Here is a 26058-nt window from a genome sequence, read left to right on the forward strand (position 1 = left end):
CCTTGTTTTTGTACAGAACTGAGCTACACAGGGTGTTATTTTCACAATATGTTAGTTTGTACACTGCATAGTTGGTAAAATACATCAGTTGATATACACCTTTTTATGGTCTAGGATATCTGTATGTGAAAGCATGTTTTTCAGGGTCTGATGGAGTGCTTCAGAAGGGAAAGGGATGTGACTAGACCAGTTTCCTCAGTCTAGATAAGAGTAGCACACTCCCCACAGGGCTTCCTACTCCCCACAGGGCTTCCCAGCTACTGCTCAGAGCTTTTGTCTTTATCAGCCATCTTTGAAAGCACAATACATACTCAAATGATTTATTGTAATTTAATTGATTTAATTTAATGGTAGTTATTTAATGTAATTTTTCAACTGCAATATCTACTCCAACTTAATGTCTTCTATACTGCTAGCCCAATGACTCTAGTCAGTTGGTAGCACTGAGGATTTCTGGATTGTGCTAAGTGAATTTGTTCCTTTGCCTTCTTATCAGAAAGTGTGATAAACAGTTTTTGTATTTTCATTCAAAGCTTGCATATAAGTATGATAAATATTGCACTGAGAACAGATTAATTTATGACATTAGCACAAGCTCTGGGTACTCAGCTTTTCCTATCTCTGTTAACATTTGATAAGTAACCAGAGATGTCATCAAATACTGCTCAATGAAAATACACCACACCCTACACATCTAAACATGAGTTAATTCTGACTCTGTTAAAGTAAATTTATGTCTGACTTATTTAATTTATCATCAGTTTGTAATGTTTCTTGATCAAATAGCTCTAAATATTTTCTAAAGTCATCATGAATGAGTCTGTGGTATACATCAGCATAGATAACATAGATCATACTTTATGTTGGTGAAAACAAGGTCTCTATTATATATGTCCAGTACTTTGATAACTTTTCTTCTCTGTGAACTCAAAGATCACTGAGCATGTGGGTCACTCATATCCACTTTATCTGCTCTTACATATAACAGAAAAACCACTTTCTTTAACCTCGGTGGCTTTTGAAAGTCCTGGCTTATTTATATATTTGACTATTTGAAGATTTTCCTACAGATTTATTTCAGGTTAACACATATGCTTTCATCAGGCAAAAGTCAGAAAATAAAAATGATTTAAATGATGAGAGACATCAAGTGAATACGTAAAGAAGGAAAATTTGGAGAATTAAGTGTATATTTATTATATGTATGATATATATACATATATAGAAAGTCCCTACTTAAATAGACCTCCTTTATTTGACCCTTTATATATATACACATGTATATATATTTGATAATCTAATATCATTAATGATAAAGACTTTCTAATATCTGACAGGTGTACTTTTGCTTTCTTATTTTTTTGATAATAGAATGGCTAACTACTAGTAAAACAAGATTGCTAGGAAAACTCATTTTCTAATGGATCAGATACAATAAGGTATCTAGAAGAAAAAGTGGGTCGTTTTATTTTTCAAGTGGAATTTAACATGCTCTCTTTCTCTCTTTCTGTTATTCTTTGTCAATATTATATGTGTTGGTACTGAATTAGAGCACTCTACACTCCACATTGCCCTCTCTCAGCTTCCTGTCTTGAAACAAACTATACTTCTTGACCAGCCTTCTCCTCATTGATGTCTGGTTTTAGTAGAGTTTTAGGCTCACTGAGTCTACTGAGAGTTTCTTGGGTGAGCTTGAGTATAGTCTATTTAATGGAGCATAGGCAGATTTTCAGTGGCAGCACTGCCAGCACTCATCACCTGCCCAGAGTCTCTCATGAGTACTCAGATCTCACCAGCCCCCATCTCCAAGCATGAAGAAACGGTCATGATTCCATTCTTGTGCGGTTCTTTACAGTGAGTTCATGGAAACAATGGCTGTGTCATGCCCAAATTACCCGATTTCATGGCCTTCTTCCCATCCTCTAGTTCTTATAGTCCTGCGAATCCTTTCCCATAATGCTCCCTGAGGCTTGGATAGTGCAATATAGATGTCCAGCTCATGGTGTAGTACTCGACCATCATTTATTCTAAACACTTGGACAGTCATGAACATCTGCAGTCACACCCCACTGAAAATAGAAGCTTCACTGGCCAAGGCTGAGAACTGCACTGGTCTCTCTGGGCTGTGTCAGGAATATTAAGATGACAGATTGAAAAAACAAGAATGATGAGAAAATAATGAATAGGAAATACATGTAAAAATTTAAATAGAAAGATAGGGTATTATTTCTATTCATCAATAAACAATAGTAAGTAGTCTCTGAGGACCTGTGACCTTCCCAGGCATCCGTGGCCCGAATTTCACCTGATTTCTAGCATGTGATCAACTGCATATGCAGTCATGTGAAGAAAGGGGGAGTATCAACACAGGGCTGCTGTAGGGTGAGGGCCGGCTTGTTCCTCCTGGCTGTCAGGCTTGCTTAGCCCCGAAACAACCACACAGAAACTGTATGAATTAAATAACTGCTTGACCCATTATCTCTAACTTCTTATTGGATAACTCTTACATATTAGTTTAACCCATTTCTAGTAATCTGTCTATCGCCATGTGACAGTGGCTTACTGGGTAAAGTTTCGTTAGTCTCAGGTGTGGCTGCATGGCTTCCCTCTGATTCTGCCTCCTTTCTCCCAGCATTCAGTTTACTCCCCCACCCCCGCACCTAGCTCTGTTCCCCCATAGCTCTGCTATAGGCGCAAGCAGTTTCTTTATTAACCAATGAGAGCAAAAAATAGACAGAAGGACCTCCTACACCACAGGGCAGAAGCAGGACTATGGTTTCTAGAAGAAACATTTGTTCTTACAAGTGACCATCATGGCTTTAATTGAAAAGTTGTCCTATACACATTTTTTTGTAGCATGTCTTTAATAGAATTGGATTTAAGTGGCAATAGAAACATCTTTATTTAAAATCTTGCCGTATTTTGCTACTATGCTTTGATGTTTTGAGTCATGAAGTGTGTGCTTGTCAATCTTAGGACACAGAATGTCCATGCGATGAAAATGTATTATTTATTTTTATTTTTAGCAAAAATAGTGATTTTTGACATGAAAATCATGAAAATGAACTGTCCAGAATTAGTAAGTGAAATTCTTCTCACTGCAGGGATAAGTGCGGATCTGTCCCTGGAGGGAAAACACAAAGCTCCTGCCGTGAGCACCAGGCCCGTTGCGCTGTCACTTACCACTGGGGACAAGTGACTGTCAATCAGTGCATGAAACTTTGTTCCCCCACTTCCACCTACAGCGTGCTGAGGTTGCCAGCATGTACCACCACACCCAAATGAGAGAACAAATTTAACAACAAATGCCTATATTGCATGGTGTGGAAAAGGTGACCGAAACTAAATATGGTGTGGGCAATATCTAGGTAGAGTGGAAATGTAAGGGGTTTTCCACCTGAAAGTTTTATTAGAAATTTAAGTGACTTCTTTTTAGATAAAGGTGGTACCATTCGTCCAAGCATCTGATAAGCCATGATTATACTGGGATAAAGTTATGAGTTTATTCTCTTGAGTACAAATATTTCTGAGGCCTTACACAGTAAATGAGCTCAGCCAATATCTTTTCTAGATATTAAATGATGGCAAGAATCTGTGAGGTGAAGAAAACAATGACAGCTTATCAGTACTGTATAAGTTTTCCATAACACAGAAAGCAAGTGACTCAGAGGTATCCGAGCATGAATTCACAGGCCTTCAGAATTCAGTGTGTCTACTCAGAGAAGACATAATATCCTGGCAGATGAAATGGCTCAGTAGGTAAAGAAGCTTGCCCCTAAGCCCAACAGCTTGAGTTTGTCTCCTGTGACTACATCATGGAAGAGAGAACCATCTCTCTCCAAAGTTGTACTCTGGCCTCCACGTGTGTACCAAGGCACACATGTGTACACACACACACACACTCACACACACACACTCACACACACACACACTCACACATACACACACTCACACATACACACACTCACACACACACATACTCACACTCACAGAGTAACCATTTTGTAAAACACTATTTTTGAGCTGTGACATACATTATTAATGGTCTACTAATATGGGTGTTTTTGTTTGTTTTGTTTTGTTTTCCTGTTTACCAGGATGCCTATTTTGTTATAGCCATGCCTCCTCCCTACTTTGCCCCGACTGCATTCCTCATTTGCTTCTTTAAGTAAGTGGCCCACCGATGAGATCTTAGCAGAAGCTTTTGAAGAACCTATGGGGAAATTCATTTAGAAACATAGCCTGGGTCCCTGCATCATTTCTCTGTCTCCATCTTTCTAAGACAAATGTGGACACCATTTTCCAGGATGGAGGCTGTGGAGATGCATTGACAGTCGAATGAGGGGTTTCCCTGATGCTGCGTCCTGGATGACAGCCATCTCTAACTGCCCTGAACAGTCTGCAGAGGAGAGAAGACAGCACAGTGTTGTTGACACCTCACAGCTGCAACTGTGACATGGGCTGCATTGGTCTCCAGGCCCTCCTTTCTAATCCACACTCTGTTGTTTTCCCATATGTACCTGTTCTGGTCGTACTAAAAGGCATGTATTTATTCTGGTCCCACTCCAAGATTCATTCTTATAGTACATTAGGTGTTCTGTACGGTAATTTTGTGTCCTTCCTTTCTTCCACTGAACCTTCCTCAGGCTTTATGACAAGCTATCTTGTCTATTGTTTATGGGTATGGCTTCTTCCTTTCACTGCCTGCAAAGAGGTCAAGACCATGAGGGGTCATCCACTGAAGCAGTTTACCTGAGCTAATGGGAGCTCACCAACTCCGGCGGGACTGGGGAGGAACAAACATAGGACCAAGCTAGTCCCTCTGAATATGGTTGACAGTTGTATGACTGGAGTGGACTGAGGGGCCACTGTTAGTGGCACTGGGATTTGTCTCTGCTGCATGTACTAGCTTTTGGGATCCTATTCTCTTTGGATGGATACCTTGTTCTGCCTAGATGTAGTGGGGAGAGCCCTGGACCTTCCACAGGGCAAGGTGCCTTGCTGTCTTAGGATTGGAAGGGTAGGGTAGGAGGGTATGTGTGGAGGGGATGGGAGGAGGAGAGGGAGTGGGAATTTGGATTGGTCTTTTTTTTAGTCTAATAAAATCAAAAAGAAAACAATAAGAAACAAAAGAATTATCCCCAGGATATTACTAACTGTTCCTATGAGATTGCCTAATAAAGGAATAAACAATGGTGCTTTTAAAGTTTTTCTTGATGATATTTGTCTTACAGATTTTTTTAAAAAATCAAAATCATAACACTGTGTCACACATAAGAAAGCTCCTTGAGAACTCTGAAAGATTTGATAACATCTGTTGTAGTTAGTTTTTATAATCACTTGACATGATCTAGAATCAGCTGGAAGGGGAATTTCCCTGAAGATTTTCTAGATCAATTTGGCCTATGGGTGTCTCTGGGGTAGTGGTATCTTGGTTAGGTTGAAGTAGGAAAACACATCTACCATAGGTGGTGCCATTTCTTAAGAAGAGGATTCTGAAAATTTCAAGATGTCATTTTTCTCTGCTCCATAGTACTTCATTGTGTAAATATACCACATTTTCCTTATCCATTCTTTAGTCAAGGGGCATTTAGGTTGTTTCCAGGTTCTGGCTATGAAAGACAATTATCATATGTACTCACTCATAAGTGGTTTTAAAACATAAAGCAAAGAAAACCAGCCTAAAATTACAATTCCAGAGAACCTAGATAACAATGAGGACATACATGGATATAATCTACATGGGAAGTAGTAAAAGACAAGATCTCCTGAGTAAATTGGGAGCATGGGGACCATGGGAGAAGGTTCAAGAGGAGAGGAGAGGGAGGGAGGGGAAGAGAGAAAAATGTATTGCTCAATAAAATTAATAAAAAAGGAAGAGGTTTCTGAACCATAATACAAATGGAAAAAGTTAACTCAGCATAACATTTATGCACTAATTCCATGCTGTTTGCCCTTTATTGTGGCTATGACATGACTAGCTACTTCAAGTTCCTGCTTCCTTGACTTCTCTCAGATGGTGAACTAGAACCTGGAGTTGGGAGGCAAACCCTTTGTCAAGGTGTTCTATTACAGCACCAAGAAACAACTCATCAATCCCTTTGTTTGTTTCCACAGATAAGATGTACTCCTGCCGACTTTAAATACTCTCTTGAGTACATAAAACACATTTCCTGCCTTTCAAATGAATTGAAAACAAAAGATATTGACAGAAAACCAAAAACACCAAGATCGCCCACTCAGAAAGGTTGGTATGTTTTGATATGAACTAAATAATTCAACAAGAAACAGGAACACTGATCTTGAGCAAGTAGCTATCAAACCTTAATGTTGTGTTTTTTAAATTATTATTCTTGGCACATTTTCCAAAATATTAATTAATTCATTGACTAAAGTGGTCAACTTTATTATTACTCTTTCTCTTTTCTCTTTTGTTGAATGTATGTTATGCTCAGAGTAGTCGTAAATGATCTCCAAAAGTGAATCTTGTATTCTCCCAGGAAAGGGAGCATCACAGGCAGCAGTGAAACATTTGTTTCTATAGAAGTTTCCTCTCTGTTGCTTTGAAACACAACTTTGATGAATTTATTGCGTCTCCTGGCTTTTTCAACGAGTAATTATGAGTGAACACTGGAGAGCAGGTGGATGTCAGATTTCTTTCCTTTCCCCTTTTTTTTTCTTTTATTGAAATAGATTTTTGTTTCTCATGATAATCTCTTGATTATGACTCCTCTTTCTCTTCTCCACCCCTCCTCTTCCCTCTAGAGCCTCTAAAAAGTAACATTTATGGTAGCTTTAATTTTACATATTGTGTGATTTTATGTGTACTTACACGGAGTGGCTCCTGACAGCTTCACCCAAGACATGAGACAGTCAGTGGATCTCAGAGTACTTAACTCTGAGTGAACAGCACCTGGGAAGTTAATGCCAATTTGTAAATGTTACTTTTAAATTCTGACGTCTGTGTCAGTAACTTTGTGAATAATCAGTCTTCCCATGGCTAAAATGTCTGGTTTATTAATATTCAATTAGAAACCACATATAGCTGGGCGGTGGTGGCGCACGCCTTTAATCCCAGCACTCGGGAGGCAGAGGCAGGCGGATCTCTGAGTTCGAGGCAAGCCTGGTCTACAAGAGCTAGTTCCAGGACAGGCTCTAGAAACTACAGGGAAACCCTGTCTCGAAAAAAAAAAAAAAAAAAAAAAAAAAAAAAAGAAACCACATATAATGATGCTGTATTATGTATTTTCTGACCTTATACAATTAACATAATGTCATTTGTAATAAGTCACATATTTATGAGCAATGTGGCTTCACGAAACCATATACTTTTTTAGTTATTTGCTGGCATATTCAATGTTGACAATTTTAAGTCTTTAGCAGATAATGAGAACCATTAATAAATGAAACATGAATGACTCTAGATGGCTGCATCCAAACTGTAGCCTTGGAAGTGCTGCTTGTCACTTTCTGCTTATATAAACTTAGAGTGATGTAATCATGCAGACGCTGTGATCTCTTGTGGTGAACTGTTATCATACAGACTGTATAACCTCTCAGTACCTCTTACCTGTCTCCCTCAATGCTGAGCTTTCCTGACTCTGTAGGGATTCAGTCAGGTAATGGGGCAGGTACTCTCTGATACAAAAAGGAATATTTACAATCCACATTCTCTTGAATAATATGAACCTTTGTTCAGAAAACCAAGTAATGTCTCCTGAGAGGTCCAAGTTTTCCCCCACACATAGGCATGTGATGACACTGAATACCTGTGCCACACACCCAAAATGCTTAGCACATGTGACACTCTTGAGGCGGCACAGGTCACGTGTTCTGCTTATTAAACATGTGTGAGCTTTTAGCAGGGACTTTCCAGTTAAAAGTATGAACAAACATGGTTTGTTTCTCCTCGAAAATACAAGTTATTTGTGTTTTCCATGAGTCACAGTTGACATGAAGTATCTGTCTGTCTGTCTATTAACCTACCTACCTACCTACCTATTTATGTATTACCTGTAGCATGATTAATAAAAACCCACAGACAGAAATTGGGGTTCAACCTGAAGGTCAGAAAAGTAAAACAGTCAACCACTGGCTCTTACCTCCACCTTAGTCTGAAGCAGCGATTTTGCCTCCAGGAATCTCAGAAAGAGACTGTGTGTGAGAGCTGTCTACTTCTGTCTTCTATACCTCTCTGGTGCTGGGATTAAGGGCGTGCACCACTACTGCCTGGCTTCAATGGCAAACTAGTGTGGCTGCTGGGATTGAAGGAGTGTGTCAACAGTGCTTGTCTGTAAGGCTGACCAGTGCAGCCATTTTACTCTCTAAACTTCAAACAAGCTTTATGTATTAGGCTACAAGTGAAATATCACTACATTTCCCTTACTATCTAAAATAAAAAAGAAAAAGGCTATAACTAAATAAGAAAAGCTGTATATAATAAGTACAATGACTATATACAATACATACATATAGTAAGTACATCAACATCAATCTGTTTGTCTGTCTGTCTTGGTTTTTCAAGACCGAATTTCTTTACATAGTCCTGACTGTCCTGGAACTCACTCTATAGACTGTTCTGGCGTTGAACTCAGAGATCCCCCTGCCTCCACCTTCCCATGCTAGGATTAAAGACATGTGCCACCACCGCCTGGAGATGTGGAGATTTTATAATTGGCTCACTTGTTGTACTCATTTTCCCTAGTCAGAGCCACATTGTAATTAAATGAATGGGGGTAGGGCCAGATCCCTAGCTCTTTCCTCCTGATGTCCCAGTAGAGTTTGCAATTTAAATAGTATTTTATTTTATTCAGGGTTTTATTCACTATGTTAAGCACTTAAAATATAACAGCAAAGCAGGGCAAAACAATTCACTGCCACACAGTGCTTGTGCACGTTTGGGTAAACTGACATTTCTGTGGAAATACTGTAAGAATCTGAAGTGAGGGGGCTGGAGAGATGGCTCAGTGGTTAAGAGCATTGCCTGCTCTTCCAAAGATCCTGAGTTCAATTACCGGCAACCACATGGTGGCTCACAACCATCTGTAAATGAGGTCTGCTGCCCTCTTCTGGCCTACAGACATACACACAGATGAATAATAAATAAATAAATATTAAAAAAAAAAAGAATCTGAAGTGAGTACCTCCCTCCATACTTCTCTTGGTAGTGGTAATTATGACATGCTCTGTATCATTTCATGTAGTATATATATTGAATATACTAGTTAGTTCAGTGTGAGATCCTGGGTGTCACTGAAGTTTTTTGTGAATACTACCCAAGATACTGGTTGCACAAAGTATTTACTACTAACAAATATCTGCGCCTATCTCCTTACCTTAGATTTGTGCTTTGGATACTTCCAATTTTAATTTTATTTATCTAACAAAATAATTTCACTTTTCTTTTTCATTATAAGTCAAAATTTACAGGTAATATTGACCTTCATGTGACTGATGAACACATTTCATATTGGTCAAAATTATTGTAATACTCAACAATGCATATTAGAATCTATACAAGAATATATTTACATTAGAAATTGTACACTCAGAAACATGCCTTGTGGCTGAAAGGCTACACCCAGCTGAAGTCAGAGTATCTGAAATTCTAACATTCTTTAACCCTCATTAGAACTGGGAAGGAAGGAATTTGTAGAAGCGGTGGTCTTCATTTCTGAAGACCTTTTACATGTCCTGTGCAGCTGTACAGAAGCCAGTTCTCTAGAAACCGATTATGAGTGAGTACATCCCATGTTCATCTTTTTGGGTCTGGGTTACCTCACTCAGAATAGTGTTTTCTATTTCCATCCATTTGCCTGCAAAATTCAAGATGTCATTGTTTTTTACCGCTGAGTAGTATTCTAGCATGTATATATTCCACAGTTTCTTCATCCATTCTTCCACTGAAGGGCATCTAGGTTGTTTCCAGGATCTGGCTATTACAAATAATGCTGCTATGAACATAGATGAGCATATGCTTTTGTTGTATGATTGGGCATCTCTTGGGTAGATTCCCAATAGTGGAATTGCTGGGTCCTGGGGTAGGTTGATCCCGAATTTCCTGAGAAACCGCCACACTGCTTTCCAAAGTGGTTGCACAAGTGTGCATTCCCACCAGCAATGGATGAGTGTACCCCTTACCCCACAACCTCTCCAGAAAAGGTTATTATTGGTGTTTTGGATTTTAGCCTATCTGACAGGTGTAAGATGATATCTCAAAGTTGTTTTGATTTGCATTTCCCTGATAGCTAGGGAGGTTGAGCTCAACTCTGATAGGAAGCACCAGCTTTTGCATAAATGATATTTCTGAGAACATTTCTTATTCAAAGTATAAGATCACAGGGTTAATTATTTGAAGGTCACCTTGACAAGGTATCTGTGATCACACTAATACAGTTATTTTCCTCCATTACATCCTCTGTCTTTCTCTAGATTTACTTAAGATTCTGAAGTGAAATCTCGGAAAATTTTCTGTTTCCATTTTGTGCTCCAACCGTTTCCTCCAGATTCACTGGTCATGCCTTGGTAACTTCAGCCCACTTGTCGACTTCACACAATCGTGACAGTCCTTGATGTACCCCTCATATTTTTGTTTGGATGGTGACTATTAGCTAGGATCTAAAGTAATGCCGATTAAATCACTTCAGATGAGCAATTTGAGTGCACATGTATGTAAAACTAAAAATAATTTCCTTTTCAATTTAATATTAAGTAATGTTGTATTTTGTTTTTCCTTCTATATAATAATTTACATTTCTTTGTTCTTAATGTTACTGACAGCAACAGAGTGGCATAAGATCATATAGAAATCAAATTGTATTTGGATTTATTTTGTAACTAATCAATATTGCCACATAGCTCATGCGCTCCAGTCTGCTGCCAACCTCCTGCAAAGTTAGGTGTGAATTATGTGAGCTGTCTCTCCACCTGACTGTGAGCAAAAGTGGAACTCCTCATTTCAGAGTGAAAAAAAAAGAAATTGAATTATTCAACTGTCTTCTTTATAATGCTCAGAGCACACATGCACTGTGCGGGCTTCCTGACATGCATGCATTCTAAAGCATTGACCAGCCTCACCGTAGGGTTTGTCTGTGGTGAGACCAGTGGTGGGCCGTGCTGGCACAGGCAGAGCTGGTCCACAGCGTCATATGTTTTGAATACCAAATATTTCCCTGTAATACGTGAAAGGCCATTGATATGCCAGATATTCTGTTGCTAAAAGCAAAGATGTCAGGAAACTAAGTAGTGATTCTGTTCGTGGTACTTGATGGTATGTGGCCATTCACCATATGGAGAAAAGACTGGTATGGGAAAGCTGTGACTTGCAAAGTAAAGTTTGATAATGGAGAAATCCAAATCAAGGCCTCATATGCTGGGAAAGAAATCTACAGAAACCCAAGTGCTAAAATCCTGCCCAGTGCAGCCTGCACACAGAGACCCATGAAAATGCTGACGGACTTCTGGTTCACCATTCCTGGAGAGCCTCATAGCAGCTTCTGTTCAGTTCCTGGAGCAGTGAGACCATGATGAGCACAAAGGTCTGAGCACTGCATGTGCCTCGGCAAGAGCCTTGGTGTGACTCCCGGCATCCGGAACTGGTAGAATGCCACAGATCAAATACCCGCAGCAACAAGGAGTGGTATCAGGGAAAACAGGGAGAGTTTCTAATCTTACACACATGCAGATGGGAGGCTCTTGTAGCTTGCACTTGAAGTGCTTACCCAGGTTCCCATGTGATTCATAGCTCATGGAGCAGATAAACAAAGCAGAAACTCAGAAATCTCAAAAGGAACTCAGGGAAAGTAGTATGAGGGGAGCTCAGAAACCAGTGACACTTGCCAGTGTGAGACCTGTGCACAGCTTTGTGTGTGCTGTGCTGTGCTCTGCTACCTGAGATTTCTCTCTTCTTCTTTACATGTAACTAGCATGTCTATGGGGCACATGGGACCAGTGAAAGAAGACTTGAATTTTTGGTTTATATCTTTATACTAAAATATTATGCATACCTTTTGGGAGACACTGCATTACGCATGGAGATTCTGCTGTCATTGGGACTCTTGGGCAGTCTGATCAGTGTGTTGAATGTCTGGACAAGGTGAGCAACAGGTTGATGGTGACTAATTTTTTATGTTTTTATTTTTTATTAAATTCTCAGATTTTCTTAAATTTGGTTAGAGACTTATATTATAGGTCTAGTTAATAGATTGTGGCTAAGGAACTTGTTCCTCATTCTAGCACAGGTGTAAAGCACAGTCAAATGCCCACTGTTATGGGGCATAAATTGATAATCTGAGAAGGCAAGGATGGCCATATTGCATAAAAACATTCTATGTACATTTTTGAACGTAGCCATGCTTGAGTTTTGGAGTTTTAAATGCTATGTGACTAACCTGCTAGAAAGAGATACTGGGCCTCAAGTGACTATATTAATAGCCTCCCAAATAGATTGAAAAAAATGTGTTACTAGTAACGAGGAGGCATATTTACTGAAATTCAAAGTCAACACTTTGGCAATATATAATAAACTTTGAAACATAGATTCTGAAAATTGTGGAATGCATATATGAAGAAATGATAGGTAGAAACTGTAGACAGAGACTGCTCTTTCATTTCCCAGTTGCTCAGATGGGGATAATCACACAGAAACTATACTAATTACAGCACTGCTTAGCCAATAGCTTATGTGTATTCCTAGCTAGCTAAATTAACCCATCTTTATTATGCAGTGTATCACCATGATACTGTGGCTTTCCCCGTAAGGTTCCAGTGTCTGTCTCCTTTGGCAGCTATGTGGCATCTGTCTGACTCCACCTACTCTCTCTATCTCTGTTCTGATTTCCCATCTGGCTTTATTCTGCTCTGCCATAGGCCAAAGCAGCTTCCTTATTAACCAATATCAATAAAACATATTCACAGCATACAGAAGAGCATCCCACATCAAGAAACAGATAACATGGCAGTGATAAGCAAGACTTCTATCCACATTGATGTGTGCATCGGCAAGTGACCATAGCAGCTGAGTCATGCACACAACCTTGTCAAAATGCTAATGAGTAGTTCTTTTTATTAGAAATAGAAGCATTGGTTCTAAATATATGTTTATAGAATGCAACAATCTCCCTATGCTCAAAGCATTTTTATTTTATTTTTTTTTTTTTTTTTTTTTTGGTTTTTCGAGACAGGGTTTCCCTGTAGTTCCTAGAGCCTGTCCTGGAACTAGCTCTTGTAGACCAGGCTGGCCTCGAACTCAGAGACAAAGCATTTTTAATATATAAAGAAAACTAAAATTGACAACTCATATTCACCAATACATAATGCACAAAGTTATCAAGTCTATGAGACTGGTGTAAAGTCAACAGTTACATGAGTGCTGATTGTATACGATGTGTGTGTTTATGTATATTTATGAGCACAAGACTGTTAACAAGGAAACAAAGTCTTGTTCATGGAAAAGTTTCACCAAGATAGTGAGTGCAACTGTAACTTTCTCGTGCCAAAGACAAAGCTGCTTTACCCTGACATGGGCTCCAGTGTGTATTGTGATAGCTCAGTCGTTAACATTTACAGTAACTTAAATGTCTCCAAAGGATTATGAAATAAAACAAAATGGTGTTGCAATATGGCTGTCAGGAGCAGAAGCCAAATCACAACAACCGAAGTAACTATAAGCACTCACTAACCAGTTGGCTACTAAGACACACGTGTTTCATTTAATTTAAAATCAACTTGAATAGTTCCAAAGAATTGTGAAGTTATTTTCATTGTCTTAATGTTAACTATTCTTTATTTGTAAATTTGAAAATTGGATTAGATTTATGTGAAGTCTACAAAAAATAATAGTTCCCCTGAGAGATTACAGACAAACATGGTCTTGAATAGCTCTCCTAAAGCAGTACAGTTTTCAGGAGACAACCGAGAGAGCTGCACAGATGAACGGAACCTGAAGAGTGTGCGCTGCTCTTGCAGAGGATGGCAGTTCCTAATAATCATGTATATTGAGAACTTGTGTCAGTCCAAAGCAATATTTTTATTGCAAGAAGACAACAGTTTGAAAATGTATTAATAAAATTTAAAATATGTTTTGGGAATGAATTTAATTATGCTTTTTAATTAGTAAAATGTTTGCGTATGTGCTTTGGGACAGATACTATACACCGTCGGAACAGCATGCTACGTGCATTCTTAATATAGTTTACCAAGAGTGTCTTTTCTTCCAGACGTCCTTTTCCCAACAAACATTGCCACTACCTACCTATTCATGCAATCTAGATACTGTTATTAATCTTTGATAGCTTATTTTTTATGATGCCATGTAATTCACCAGCAAGCCCTCTGGTTTTATATATGAAGCATTCCACATGTTTGTATTATTCTATAGGTTTGTTGTGTATCAACACAAATTGTTTGAACCACCTGCTTGTCTCTTAACCAGTCACCCTCTTAAATCCTTGTGATCCATGTTCAAATGTGCTCTCTTTATTGTAGAAATAATCACAGATCTTCTGTATTTACGTGGCGGCAGCGCTCACCGTTTCCTGTGGCCTAGAGTGCTCGCAACACCTGACCTTCTTCACTGCTCACTGGGGTCTGTCTTGCAGTTTGCGGCCTTATGATCTTAATGTAGTTAATCTTTCCTCTGCAGTTCTCATCACTGTCTGCCCCAGCTATTCTCTTGTTCCTTCTTACTCTTCTCATTCGGGATTAAGTCAATTTTTCCTAAAATGTCTTCCTCTTCCACCGAATAGAACCCCTTGACCATCATTGCCCATCTTCACTAGAACACTGGTCCTTATTTGAAGCTTTTCTTCTCTCCTATTTTCCCTGCTTCAAGAGAACTTTCTTGAGACCAGACACAATATATTTCTTAATGTCTCACCTCCTTTCTTAAAAGATATGCCTGAAACACAATAAATTTTCAATTTTTCATATACTTTCTCATTTATTTGTATGAGAAAATTTGTTATCTAATGGTTATGGTTATCACAGAAAACAATTTTTGGATTAAAGAAAGATAGGAGCACTGGACTGAGCTCCCAAGGTCCTGATGAGGAGCAGAAGGAGGGAGAACATGAGAAAGAAAGTCAGGACCGTGAGGGGTGCATTCACCCATGGAGACGGTGGGACAGAACTAACGGGAGATCACCAACTCCAGTTGGAATGGGACTGATGGAACATGCGACCAAACCGGACTCTCTGAATGTGGCCAACGGTGGTGGCTGACTGAGAAGCCAAGGACAATGGCGCTGGGCTTTGATTCTTCTGCATGGACGGGCTCTGTGGGAGCCTTCTCAGCTTGGTTGATCACCTTCCTGGACCTGGGGGGAGTTGGGAGGACCTTGGTCTTAACATAGAGTAGGGAACCCTGATGGCTCCTTGGCCTGGAGAGGAAGGGAGGGGGGTATGGGTGGAGGGAAGGGGAGGGGAGGGGAAGGAGGAGGGGAGGAGATGGAAATTTTTAAATATAAAAAAATAAACCATGAAAAAAGAAAGATAGGTATAATGTATTTAAAAATAATTCTCAAATCTAAAAAACTAAACTATACAACAAAAGTAAGAACTAGGAACTAGAAGGAGTTTAGTAGGAATGCCTTGTTTTCCACCTCTGTGTATCAATTATGCTAAAATATGAATAGGATTCTTGAAGGATAAAAAATTAGAATATGCAACCAAATTAATTTTAGAAAGCTGTATCTATCAGGTTCTTCAGTGAGACCGCATGATATTTCCAGTGACTGCCAGGAAAGGGAAACTGGCATCTTCTGCACTAGTGGAACACTAAAATTGAGAACTGAGACTCAAGACTAGATAAATGCCCATGTAGTTTTGAATATAATAAGCCCATTATTTAGAAAGAAATTAAAATAGTGGGATAATTAATGTATCAGACTGAATTGTTATGACATAAAGTAGAAATAAATAATTCAGAAGAGAGAGAGAAGTTAGCTGTAATATGGTTTGAGGTAGTAATTAAGAAGTCAAGATATTTTATAAGAGACTGTGAATATATATGATCTTTTGAAGGCTCTGTCTGGCTTTTAACACTGTATTTATTTCTGCATTGGAACTTGCTTCATTGGGCCTCTGAGGTGTCCTTCTATAAATGTTACTTGAAGGTGTTTGTTTTAGAAGAGAGCACAGCAATCCTGGGTACTCCAGTCTACAGAAAGTGAAGGTCTTCATAATGCCCCAGGTCTGCTCACATATTCCAGCTGATTATCAAACCACAAGGGAGCCAGAAAAAGACTAGCTTGAGGCAGAGCTAGCAGGGTGAGGACTTCTCTTCTTATCATTATTTGCACTTTGGACAGTTATTAGTTTCTAGGGGAGGATTGTATTTGTCAGGTAGGCCTAACTTCCTAGTTTACAAATAAGGCGTGCATTTAAATCCTCATGTATGGGTGAGAGCCATGCCAGTGACCCTCTGTTACCCAGTCAAACAATAGTGATAATAGTTCATTGTTTTATTTTATAGATATTTTTAGGCTTCTTCTTTTTTTTTTTTTTGGTTTTTTTCGAGACAAGGTTTCCCTGTAGTTTCTAGAGCCTGTCCTGGAACTAGCTCTTGTAGACCAGGCTGGCCTCGAACTCAGAGATCCGCCTGCCTCTGCCTCCCGAGTGCTGGGATTAAAGGCGTGCGCCACCACCGCCCGGTTTAGGCTTCTTCTAAAGGAAAAAAACTAAAAAAAAAAAAAAAAAAAAAAAAAAGAAGAAGAAGAAGTATAGTAAAGGATTGTGACAAACTAGAAAAGGTTTCTTCACGAATGGGCTGGTTTCTGTGACAGGCCTGGAGGGCTCCATTGTTTCTTCCCATGATGCATGTACCTCATGTCTCCTCGGCAGGGATAGCAGCCTTTCATGGCCCTCATCTTACCTGGGGGAGCTTATTGGGCAGATCTGTGCTCTGTTATGAGTCATGAGAAAAACAAGCATAACTTTTACACAGGAAGGTTTTCCATTTTCACGCTTTGTTAAAGATGGTGCTGTAACCTGAGGATAGGAGGAACAGTCATCATTGGTGAGTGCTGAAGGCTCTTGGTGCATCAAGGATACGGGAGTCTCAGGGGACACCTGTGGTCATGCTCAATTTTCCACCATAATATTTCACCCTATTGTGGTGTTTCAGCACAGCTAGGAATTACGCTAATATCTGGTTTTTATGTATTTTCAGGACTACTATTTAAATCAGTGAAGTATCTGTGATTTCTAAAAGTACATTTCAAATACCAATTCTTTTTAGTCTAAATTTAAAAAATTACTATATGAATGAGGAATGTTAAATTGAACCATGTGAGTCATATTTCCCATGATGCAGTAAGCTGAATAAAATGCTATTTCAGTAGCAGGGTCAAGCAATGTCTGGAAAATATGCACCCTTGTATCTGCTGGCATTTCTGCACTCAGCCTAAGTAAGACATGGAGAACGGCATGTGCCGATGTCACCTCTGCTCTTTGTTTTCACACCACAACATGACAGTGCCTATTGTTTTCTGTCAGTGTCCTCCGTATCCAAAGGTTGTGCTCCCTCCACATGGATAGATAGGTAACCTTTAGCCCATTTCTCTTGAGCTATGTTTATTAACCTTTCATCAATTAAAAAATAGGATGCTAACTTGAAATCTAATATTATTAAACATTTTTGTTAATATAATTTTAATTAAAATATAATTATATAATTTTGTCCCTTTTCTTGCCTCCAGCCCCCCCTCAAGTTATGTTTCCCCTATCTCCTTCTCAGATTGATGGCTTTTTTTTAATAATCATTACACACACGCACACACCCACAGATACACAAACGTATATGCGTCATGCTGAGTCTCCTTTTGTGTTTTGTGTATGACCTCAGGGTTGACCCCTTTGTATTAGATAAACAATTTAGGGGCTCATGCCTGGGAGTCATTAGTTGTCTATAGCTCGTTATCTGGGCTTGGGACTCTGAGAGTCTTCAGGTTTGGTGTTAACATGTACATTGATATTTTCATTGTTCAGTTCCTGGCAGAAGACTGCTGTGAGAATGTGTTTCCTAGAAATGTCTGCTGAAACAAGCAAAACCTGAGCAGTGACAATATTACTAAAACATTTTATGTAGCACTGACTTACTCTAGACTACAGAAGAGCTGCTGTATGTGTGGTCACCAAGAGTTCAGGTCTAAACTCCTATGCACAGTGCTGTGATCACCATTGTGGATTTGTGTATGATTGGAGGAATCATGGACATCACCAAAGGAACTTCTTCCCCACATCACCTGTAATTTGTCTACTGAAATGTCCTTTGTCATCTCCTCAATTGAACATAGCCACTCTCTTTCCTATCATGATGCTCTCACTAGGGTCCAGTGGAAATGATTGATACCATTAGCAGAGTTGAGACATGGAAGAAACCCATGAGAAGACTAACACACAAGAGTCATCAGAAGGGAACAGAACAAGAAGATGAACAGCGATATTTCAGATGGCTTTTGTTAATGTTCATAAGTTTCATGTTGGAGAAATCTCTCATCTTTGGTTAAAGCTATTTCTAGACATCATATTCACTTATTATTGATCTCTATAACCTCCTTCTTATTCCTAAATCTTGTGAAAGAACTTGGGACTCTTCTTATAAAATAGAAATTGTCTCTAATTAAAATGGTTGTATTTAGAAGTATAACGATAATTCTTAAAGCTCTATTGTCACCAAAACAGACATGAACCAAAGGTCATGTGTGCCAGCAATTGACAAAGATACTGAAATAATTAACAAAGAATGTGGCTTAGTACCACAGTGTTGGAAAAGCTGGACATCTATACTTCAAAACATTTTTTTAAAGAAGACTCTTGTCTTATATTTTTTACAAATAGGCAATTTTCAATTGACTAGAAATTTAATTATTATAAGACCTGGAACTATAACACTTTTAGAGAGAAGAGAAGACATGAGTTTTGACAAGAATCCTAACAACCCTTTATTTTTATATATACATAAAATAAGTGAGACTGCATCAAATTAACTATTTGCTGTATAACAAAGAAATAATACATAAAACAAAAAGATAATGCATGGAATGGAAGAAATACTTATGCATTGCATATCAGATATGGGAAGATATATAAAAAGCATAAAAACTCATATATTTCAGTGACAGAAAAAAACATAATAAAGAGAATTGGAAAGAGGTTCTGAACATTTCCCCAACAGAAAAAAGAGTCCACAGGTTTACATGAATTGGTATAAAAGAATTAGGCATATAAATTACACAAGATTTTATATAAGCATGAAAACTAGAGAATCAAGTTATGTTCCTAGGCCACATGGCAGTAGAAGTAGGATTTTAACCTGGTCAAATTGGCTCCATATTCAAGGCTTTAAGCAGTTCAAGCCATTTTACTCCTGAGAACCAGATTAGTGTCTCCATTTGTCCACCCTTTCTTCCAACAACTGTAACTGCTGAAGAGTTATCACTCTATGATATTAATTTTGTGTAGAATAATAAGATGGAGTTTAATCAAAGGAGCTGCATCTCCCTAAAGAGCCCTATGTCTACTTTGTTCCCCTTGCTTGCCTTTGATGGCTTGTGACCAACTACATGGTGAAGAAACTGACATAAGGCTTGAAGACTCCTTCCTTGTTTATTGATTATAGAAAAATACTGTATAAATGACATTAAAAGTGAAAATAATCTGAACAGACAGCAGAACAAACGGCATTATTTAAAAATATAAATGTACCTGAAGGCCCGGTGATTGGTGAATATGGTGTATGTAGTATAAGGACAGCTCCTTCTACGACTGGTCCTTTTCATAGTGGGACTCACAGCTGTAAGCACCGGCCTCCATCCTGCCAGTGAGAAGACACTAAAGTTTGTTTTCTTTTGTACAAAAGGCACAAAAGTTTCCGAGGCACACTACAGGAATGTAGACGCTAATCATGCGTGCTCTCTGGAGCACTACTGCATGTAGAGTGTGGTCACAGATACAGAAGACCCGCTGGGCTGTTCCAGCAGACACCACACAGGCTCCACTGTCTGTCCTTAGCCATCCTTTATATTTATCTTTGGATACTTTGCCTTTGTATCTTCAAATACTGCATTTTCAATTATTTGCTTATTTTATTATTTAATGGTATACACTGCTTCATCTCCTTACATGGATATCCTTTAGGCCTTTAGCTAAAATGCCTGTCATTCCTCTCTGTTCCATCTGCTTGTTTGTGTCAGACAGCATGCTTTTCTTCATGGCCAACTTCACCACTGTCTGCTTTAGCATGATCACTGTAACATAAAGACATGAAGGGAATCCTGGAAGAGAGATGATGCACTGTAGTTCCAGATGCAATCTCAAGCAAAGGAAGGCAGTCTCACACAGGAAGCATTTCTTTCCTGATATTAGTATGCTTTCATATCTGTGGCTTATATAATCTTTTATAACTATGTTTCCCTCTTTACCAGTAGATTTATGAAGAGTAAATATGGAAACAACAGAATGTTAGTTATTGTATTAGTCAGGCTGGCTGTCATAACAAAGAGACCCAGAAGTGAATTTGGTCTTCTGCCTGGTTCTAACTTTTATTTGGCTCCATCAGAGTCTCAGCTTGATAATTCTGGTGTATGGCTTGTGTTTTGGCTGGTGGCTCTATTACCAGGAACTCTTTTACCCCACAGCTTCTTCTGGGCCTGTGTCATCCTCAGGTTTGTACAGTGGTCAGAAGACAGCGGAGGAGACGTGTGTCCTTTAATGGCCTTGCACAAGATGAGACAATGCGTTTTTGTTCCCTACTGGGAGAAATTCCTCTCACCCTGGCACGCAGTAGCAAAGCAAAGGGACTGAACGTTGTAGATGTCTTTCGAAAATGGAGGACAAACATTTGGATGGCAGCCACTAGATTTCACTATAGTTAGAAATAAAAGTTAACTAATAACAGTCCCACTGCAAAACACAGGATAATACTGCTCTTCTACATTTGACCTAAAGCTGCCTGGCCCAAGATCCCTCAGCTAACACACTCAGTACGTGCACAAAACTAATAGCGTAATAGGAGAATTATTTTGAAACGAAGAACCAATCAGAGCCAACCACAGCAATAGAGCTCTGACCAGTCCAGACCATGTACAAATTGGCCAATGATAAACTAATTAATGCAGCGGCTCATAGCACAGAGCAGAGGACTCTCAGTGACCGCTGGTGATGGATGCTACCTGACTCATGCTGTGTTTGTTCCCTGTAATTTCTTCAGTTTAATTAATGTGAGGTTTTTATTTTAGCAAACTATACAGAATTCTGTGTCTAAATATATTAAAAATGATGTCTAACTCCATAAAACATATTTCTGAGCATGTAAACACTATGCCCAAGTGCATAAAAGCTGTGACCTAGTACTGTATCCTTAGTAGTAAATGCTATGTCTGAGTGACACGTGTGAGCTGAAGCGGCACTACTGAGGAGTGCTGCCTCTGAAGTACGTCATGTGGGAAGATTCTGTAGTGAGAGTTTCTCATCTATCACAAGTCAAAACATGGGGAACATTTTCTTAAAGTGATTACATTACTCCCAATGTATTTTATGTAGCTTCCAAAGGATTTTGAAGAGAAAATAAGCTTAGTTCTTACGTTGTTTTTCTGTCTGCTCTGTTATAGGTCAGAAGGAGTCTAAATCTGACTTTGAGGATGAAGAAGTGGACACTAGGTTTAGGATATCTGTTGTGAAGTCTCCTTTATATTCCCCTAGATCACTCAAGTATGGTGCAATGTTGAGGGAGATGAAATGGGACTATTTCCCGGATTACCTCCAGCCCCTGCCTGGCACTCGTCCAAAGCCAGCAATTGAAAGAGAGACTCTACAGCAGCTGAGGAAAAGGAGAGAGTTTTTAACCTCACAGAGGACAGGCATGAAGCTCCACATATTTAATGATCTTGATAAATATCACTCAGAACGAAAGCATCAAGAAAAACAATCAGAAAAATCAACAGCCGTAATTAAAGCACAAATTGCCCAGGAAAGAGCTAGGCTCAACATTAGAGAGAACTTAAGGAAGAAGACGTATATGGCACAAAAACTAATGGAAAAGGATAATGAGATAATCCAGAGAGGCTTACGGCAACTTTGGAAGGAAAAACTTGCTTACCTTGAAAAAGTTAGAGAGCGGAAAACTACATTTCTAGCTGAAAAAAAGCTACATGCTGCAGATCATTCTCTAGTGCAGACCATCAGCAATGAACGGTCCCTTCTGCTCAGAGGAATCATCCAAGTTGACAGAATGAAGCAAAACATGGCCGACTTAAAACAGAAGTGCCAGAACGTCAACAAGAAATGGAAAACAGAAAAATACAAGCAAAGTTTGATAAGGCAGATGAAGGAGATGAGGTAGGCACACGGCTAAGCTAAAGCACAGCCAAGCCCTAGTCCTCTGTGATTTACAGTCCATGTTGAATTCCTTGGATGCATTTTGTTTTTTAGCTTGACACTTTGTACTTGAACAACAGAAGCAAGCTAAAAGGCGAAGATTATGTGCTGGCTTGTTACTAAGGATTGGGAAACAAAAGAATTCTTCCATTTCTTAACATTCTTGAAGAAAACCTGCTTTGTTTATAGTTGCACAGTTAGGTAATCACTGCTGTCCTGCTCTCGGCAGTGATGGCAGCACACTCCAGTCCCTCCTGCACACTGGTAATGCTCTTCCCTCCTGTCTTCTGATTTCTGCCAATGTCTGAGATAGAACCGTCTCCACTTGTCTGTGTCTCTCCTAATTTAATCTGGATATCTAAGAACTCACATGATCCTTTGCACCCAGAACTCCACCTCTATTCTCCTCCCTTGCACTTATTTCTGTCTGTCAACTGTAAATATTAACTGCTTCTGGTTTTGTTGTTGTTTGTGTGAGATAAGGTCTCAGGTAGCATAGGTGGACGTCACGCTGTGTGTCAGAGAGTGACTTTGAACTTTAGATCCTCCTGCCTGCACCTCCAGAGGGCTAGGATTTCTTGTATGTCAAATCATATTTCAGTACCCAGTTTTTGTGATGATGAAGACTTGGATTGAAGTCAGGACTTCATACAATTAAGACAAGCACTCTGTCAACTCTTCAATGGTTCTGACTGTAATTTCTTAATTGAAGTGGATAGCTTGCCATTGTTCACAGGATATCTGAAAGGATGTTTCAGGCAATTTATTCTGTTTTAATCTGGAGTTTTCTTAATTTAAAATTTCTGCTGTTTACCTTCTTTTTTGTTTTAATCTTTCCCCATAACAGCAAGCTTTTTACAGACAATATAGAAAATGCCTCTCCTTTCCTTACCCTTCTGACTATCCTCACATTATCTCACTTTTCTCCACTGTGCATTTTGCTAGGGCCTGGCAAGCCTGCAATGTGAAGCAGTAACTGTCTGTGTTACAGGGAAAATGACAGCACTTACTGTATCCATTGACTGATAATGTGCTGTCTGTATAGACATAAAGATACCCTCCTTTCTCCAGGGAGGCACATGGCACGAAGATGGCTGTTGTCCGTGTGTGACTACCTTTCTTCTTTAGACTCTCCATCTATAATGCAACATAGGAGAAAAAAATCTCCTTTGCTATACACTCAAAAGGCATTTGCACCTGTTTCCACATCGATTTTGGGGGGAGTTTATTCCTTTTTCTCTTTTAAATTTAATTTCTTTTCATATAATATATTTTGATTATGTTAGTTTCTTCTCCAAACTCCTTCTGGTCCTCTCTACCTCCCTAGCCACCCCAGTTTAAAGTCTCTCTCTCTCTCTCTCTCTCTCTCTCTCTCTCTCTCTCTCTCTCTCTCCCTCTCTCTCCCTCTCTCGCACACACACGCACACACACACACACACACACACACACACGTACAAACACACTTCAAAATAAACAAACAGAAAACCAATAAGAAACAAAGAACCCTACTCAAACCAAGTGAAAAAAAATTCCACAGCTGGGAGCATTGTTGAGCACGTGAGCCATCAGAGAACATTTCATATTCAAACTGCAACATTCACTGTGATCTTTATATCCTGGTTTATAAAGCTTTCCTACAAACAGCATCTTGTAGATTTATAATTTCCAAAGTAATAAGACAACCTCTCCCTTTTTGTGACAAGAATATACTAACGTGAAAGGTGCTCTAAGCACTTTTCACATTAATACTAGCTTATAACTTACCTTCACATACATCCAAAAAAGCCTCTGTTTATTATGAACTGCTCTATCTCTGAGCTGTTAAACTATTTCCTATTTATTTGAGGATAAAATCTAACAACATTTTATTCCTTGGCCTTCACCACATGTTTACATAAGTTATGTGATGATCCTCATCTGTCGAATGCCAACCTTAGGCATCTCCCCTCTAAGATAGGATACATAACCTTCAGATTGTTATGTGCATTCTGAGTAGATAGACTGATTTTCTGACTGCTCTGACATGGGAGTGCACATAGATGTGACTTTCCCCAGCTTCTGCACCTGATTGAGGATAAGGCTGAGACCTTACTCTGGCTTCACATGTCTTCTTCTCTGAGCACACATTACTAGTTTGTGTTTCTTTTATCTTTGTAGCATTAGCCATGTTGGATTTGAACTCACCTACATGAACTCATTAATCTACAGTTACATCTCAAAAGTCCCATTTCCAAATACAGTTACATGCTAAGGTACTGGATGGTCGGGGCTATAGCAAAGAAATTCTGAGCGAATGCATGCTTTTCCTTGTCGAAGCATGAAAGGAACGTGGGCTTCCTGACTCTTGGGAAGAAGTTATGCTCTTTATAACACAGGCATTGTGGATGCTTTAGGGGAAATCTAAGCAGAACTGTGGGAATATTCTCAGGTGTTTGCAGTGGAAATCTCAAATATTGGTACAACATGAATTTGTTATCATGTAGTAATATAATCTATTATATAGGCTGAGCTCTGGCCTTTTGCTGCTCATAGTGTCTGTTTGAAAACATCTACATTAGTTCATGGCAGCCCAGTTTGTATGATTTCAGTAATCTGCAACTATTTGATTTTCCTTTTTCATTTCCCATAGGGCTGAAGAAGTTCGTAAAAGACACTGTGAAGAGAAATTTGTTATCGATACACTCCTCTTTCAGAAAGGCTGCGCACGGCTAGAGGAGGCTAAAGCGAAGGTTGACTTTATTAGGACATACTATACCTCCAAGTCTCTTAAAAGATAGCCAGAAGGGCCAGCACCAGCTCACACCCCATGATAATTGTAAATTTGGCCACTATTTTTCTTTAAAGAAACTTGAAAGAATAGTTGGAAGACGGGCTCTACACACGATGGGTCTGGGTATAAACGTGCTCAGGTTGAAAGAGAAGGGGGTTTCAAGTGCTTTTCATACTGATCATAATGCAAATCTGGAATCTTTATGAATTTGCACTTGTGAAGGATTTTATGTATCCATATGTTCAAGAAGGAACCAAAACTATGTGACATCATCCATGAAGAAGGCTCCTAATGACTGCAGAGTTCCCTAGGCTCTGAGGATGGCAAGTTATGAAAATATTTTCAATTTTCTTCTACTAATTTCCTTTCTTATTGCTGAATTTTATTAAGACATTATATGCAGCAAAAACATTAATTACCCAATTTCATTTATTGAATTATAATGTATTTCCTTATTATCTTATTAAAACAAGTTCTGAGTTTTCTTTTTCAAAAATACAGGTTTCACCAGTGTACCAGTTATTTATACCCATAAGATTTAGACGATATAATGTATCTTTTTGGTTTTTGTTTTCACTCTTTGGGGGCCTCCACCCAGCTCCAAAATAACACATGGAAACCTATTCTTACTTATCAATGCCAGGCCTTAGCATGGCTTGATTCTAGCCAGCTTTTCTAACTTAAATCATCTTGTTTCTCTTTATCTATATTTTCCCCTGGGCTTTTCTACCTTTTTTATTTTATATTTCTTTCTTTTCTTCTTACTCTGTGGCTGACTGTCTGACTGGGTGCATGACCCCTGATATTCTCTTGTCCTTCTCCTTTTCTTGCTCCTCCCTCTTCTTATTCTTCTTTCTCTTTACCTGCTGGCCCCAATTGTTTCTCTCCCCTGCTTAGCTATTGGCCATTCAACT

At 39.0% G+C, this 26058-nt stretch overlaps 1 protein-coding gene across 1 annotated transcript in view; it reads left to right on the forward strand.

Moving 5' to 3' along the window:
* Window positions 1–25548, forward strand: part of Lrriq3 (leucine rich repeats and IQ motif containing 3) — a 67233-nt gene extending 41685 nt beyond the window's left edge. The window contains exons 6-8 of the mRNA XM_038311422.1: window positions 6118–6247; window positions 21609–22335; window positions 25004–25548. Coding sequence (XP_038167350.1) covers window positions 6118–6247; window positions 21609–22335; window positions 25004–25151 — 1005 coding nt within the window. The 3' untranslated portion in view covers window positions 25152–25548. The remainder of the gene's footprint in view (window positions 1–6117; window positions 6248–21608; window positions 22336–25003) is intronic.
* Window positions 25549–26058: the final 510 nt, after the last annotated feature.

Source organism: Arvicola amphibius, chromosome 14, assembly GCF_903992535.2.
Source record: "Arvicola amphibius chromosome 14, mArvAmp1.2, whole genome shotgun sequence".
NCBI lineage: Eukaryota > Metazoa > Chordata > Mammalia > Rodentia > Cricetidae > Arvicola > Arvicola amphibius.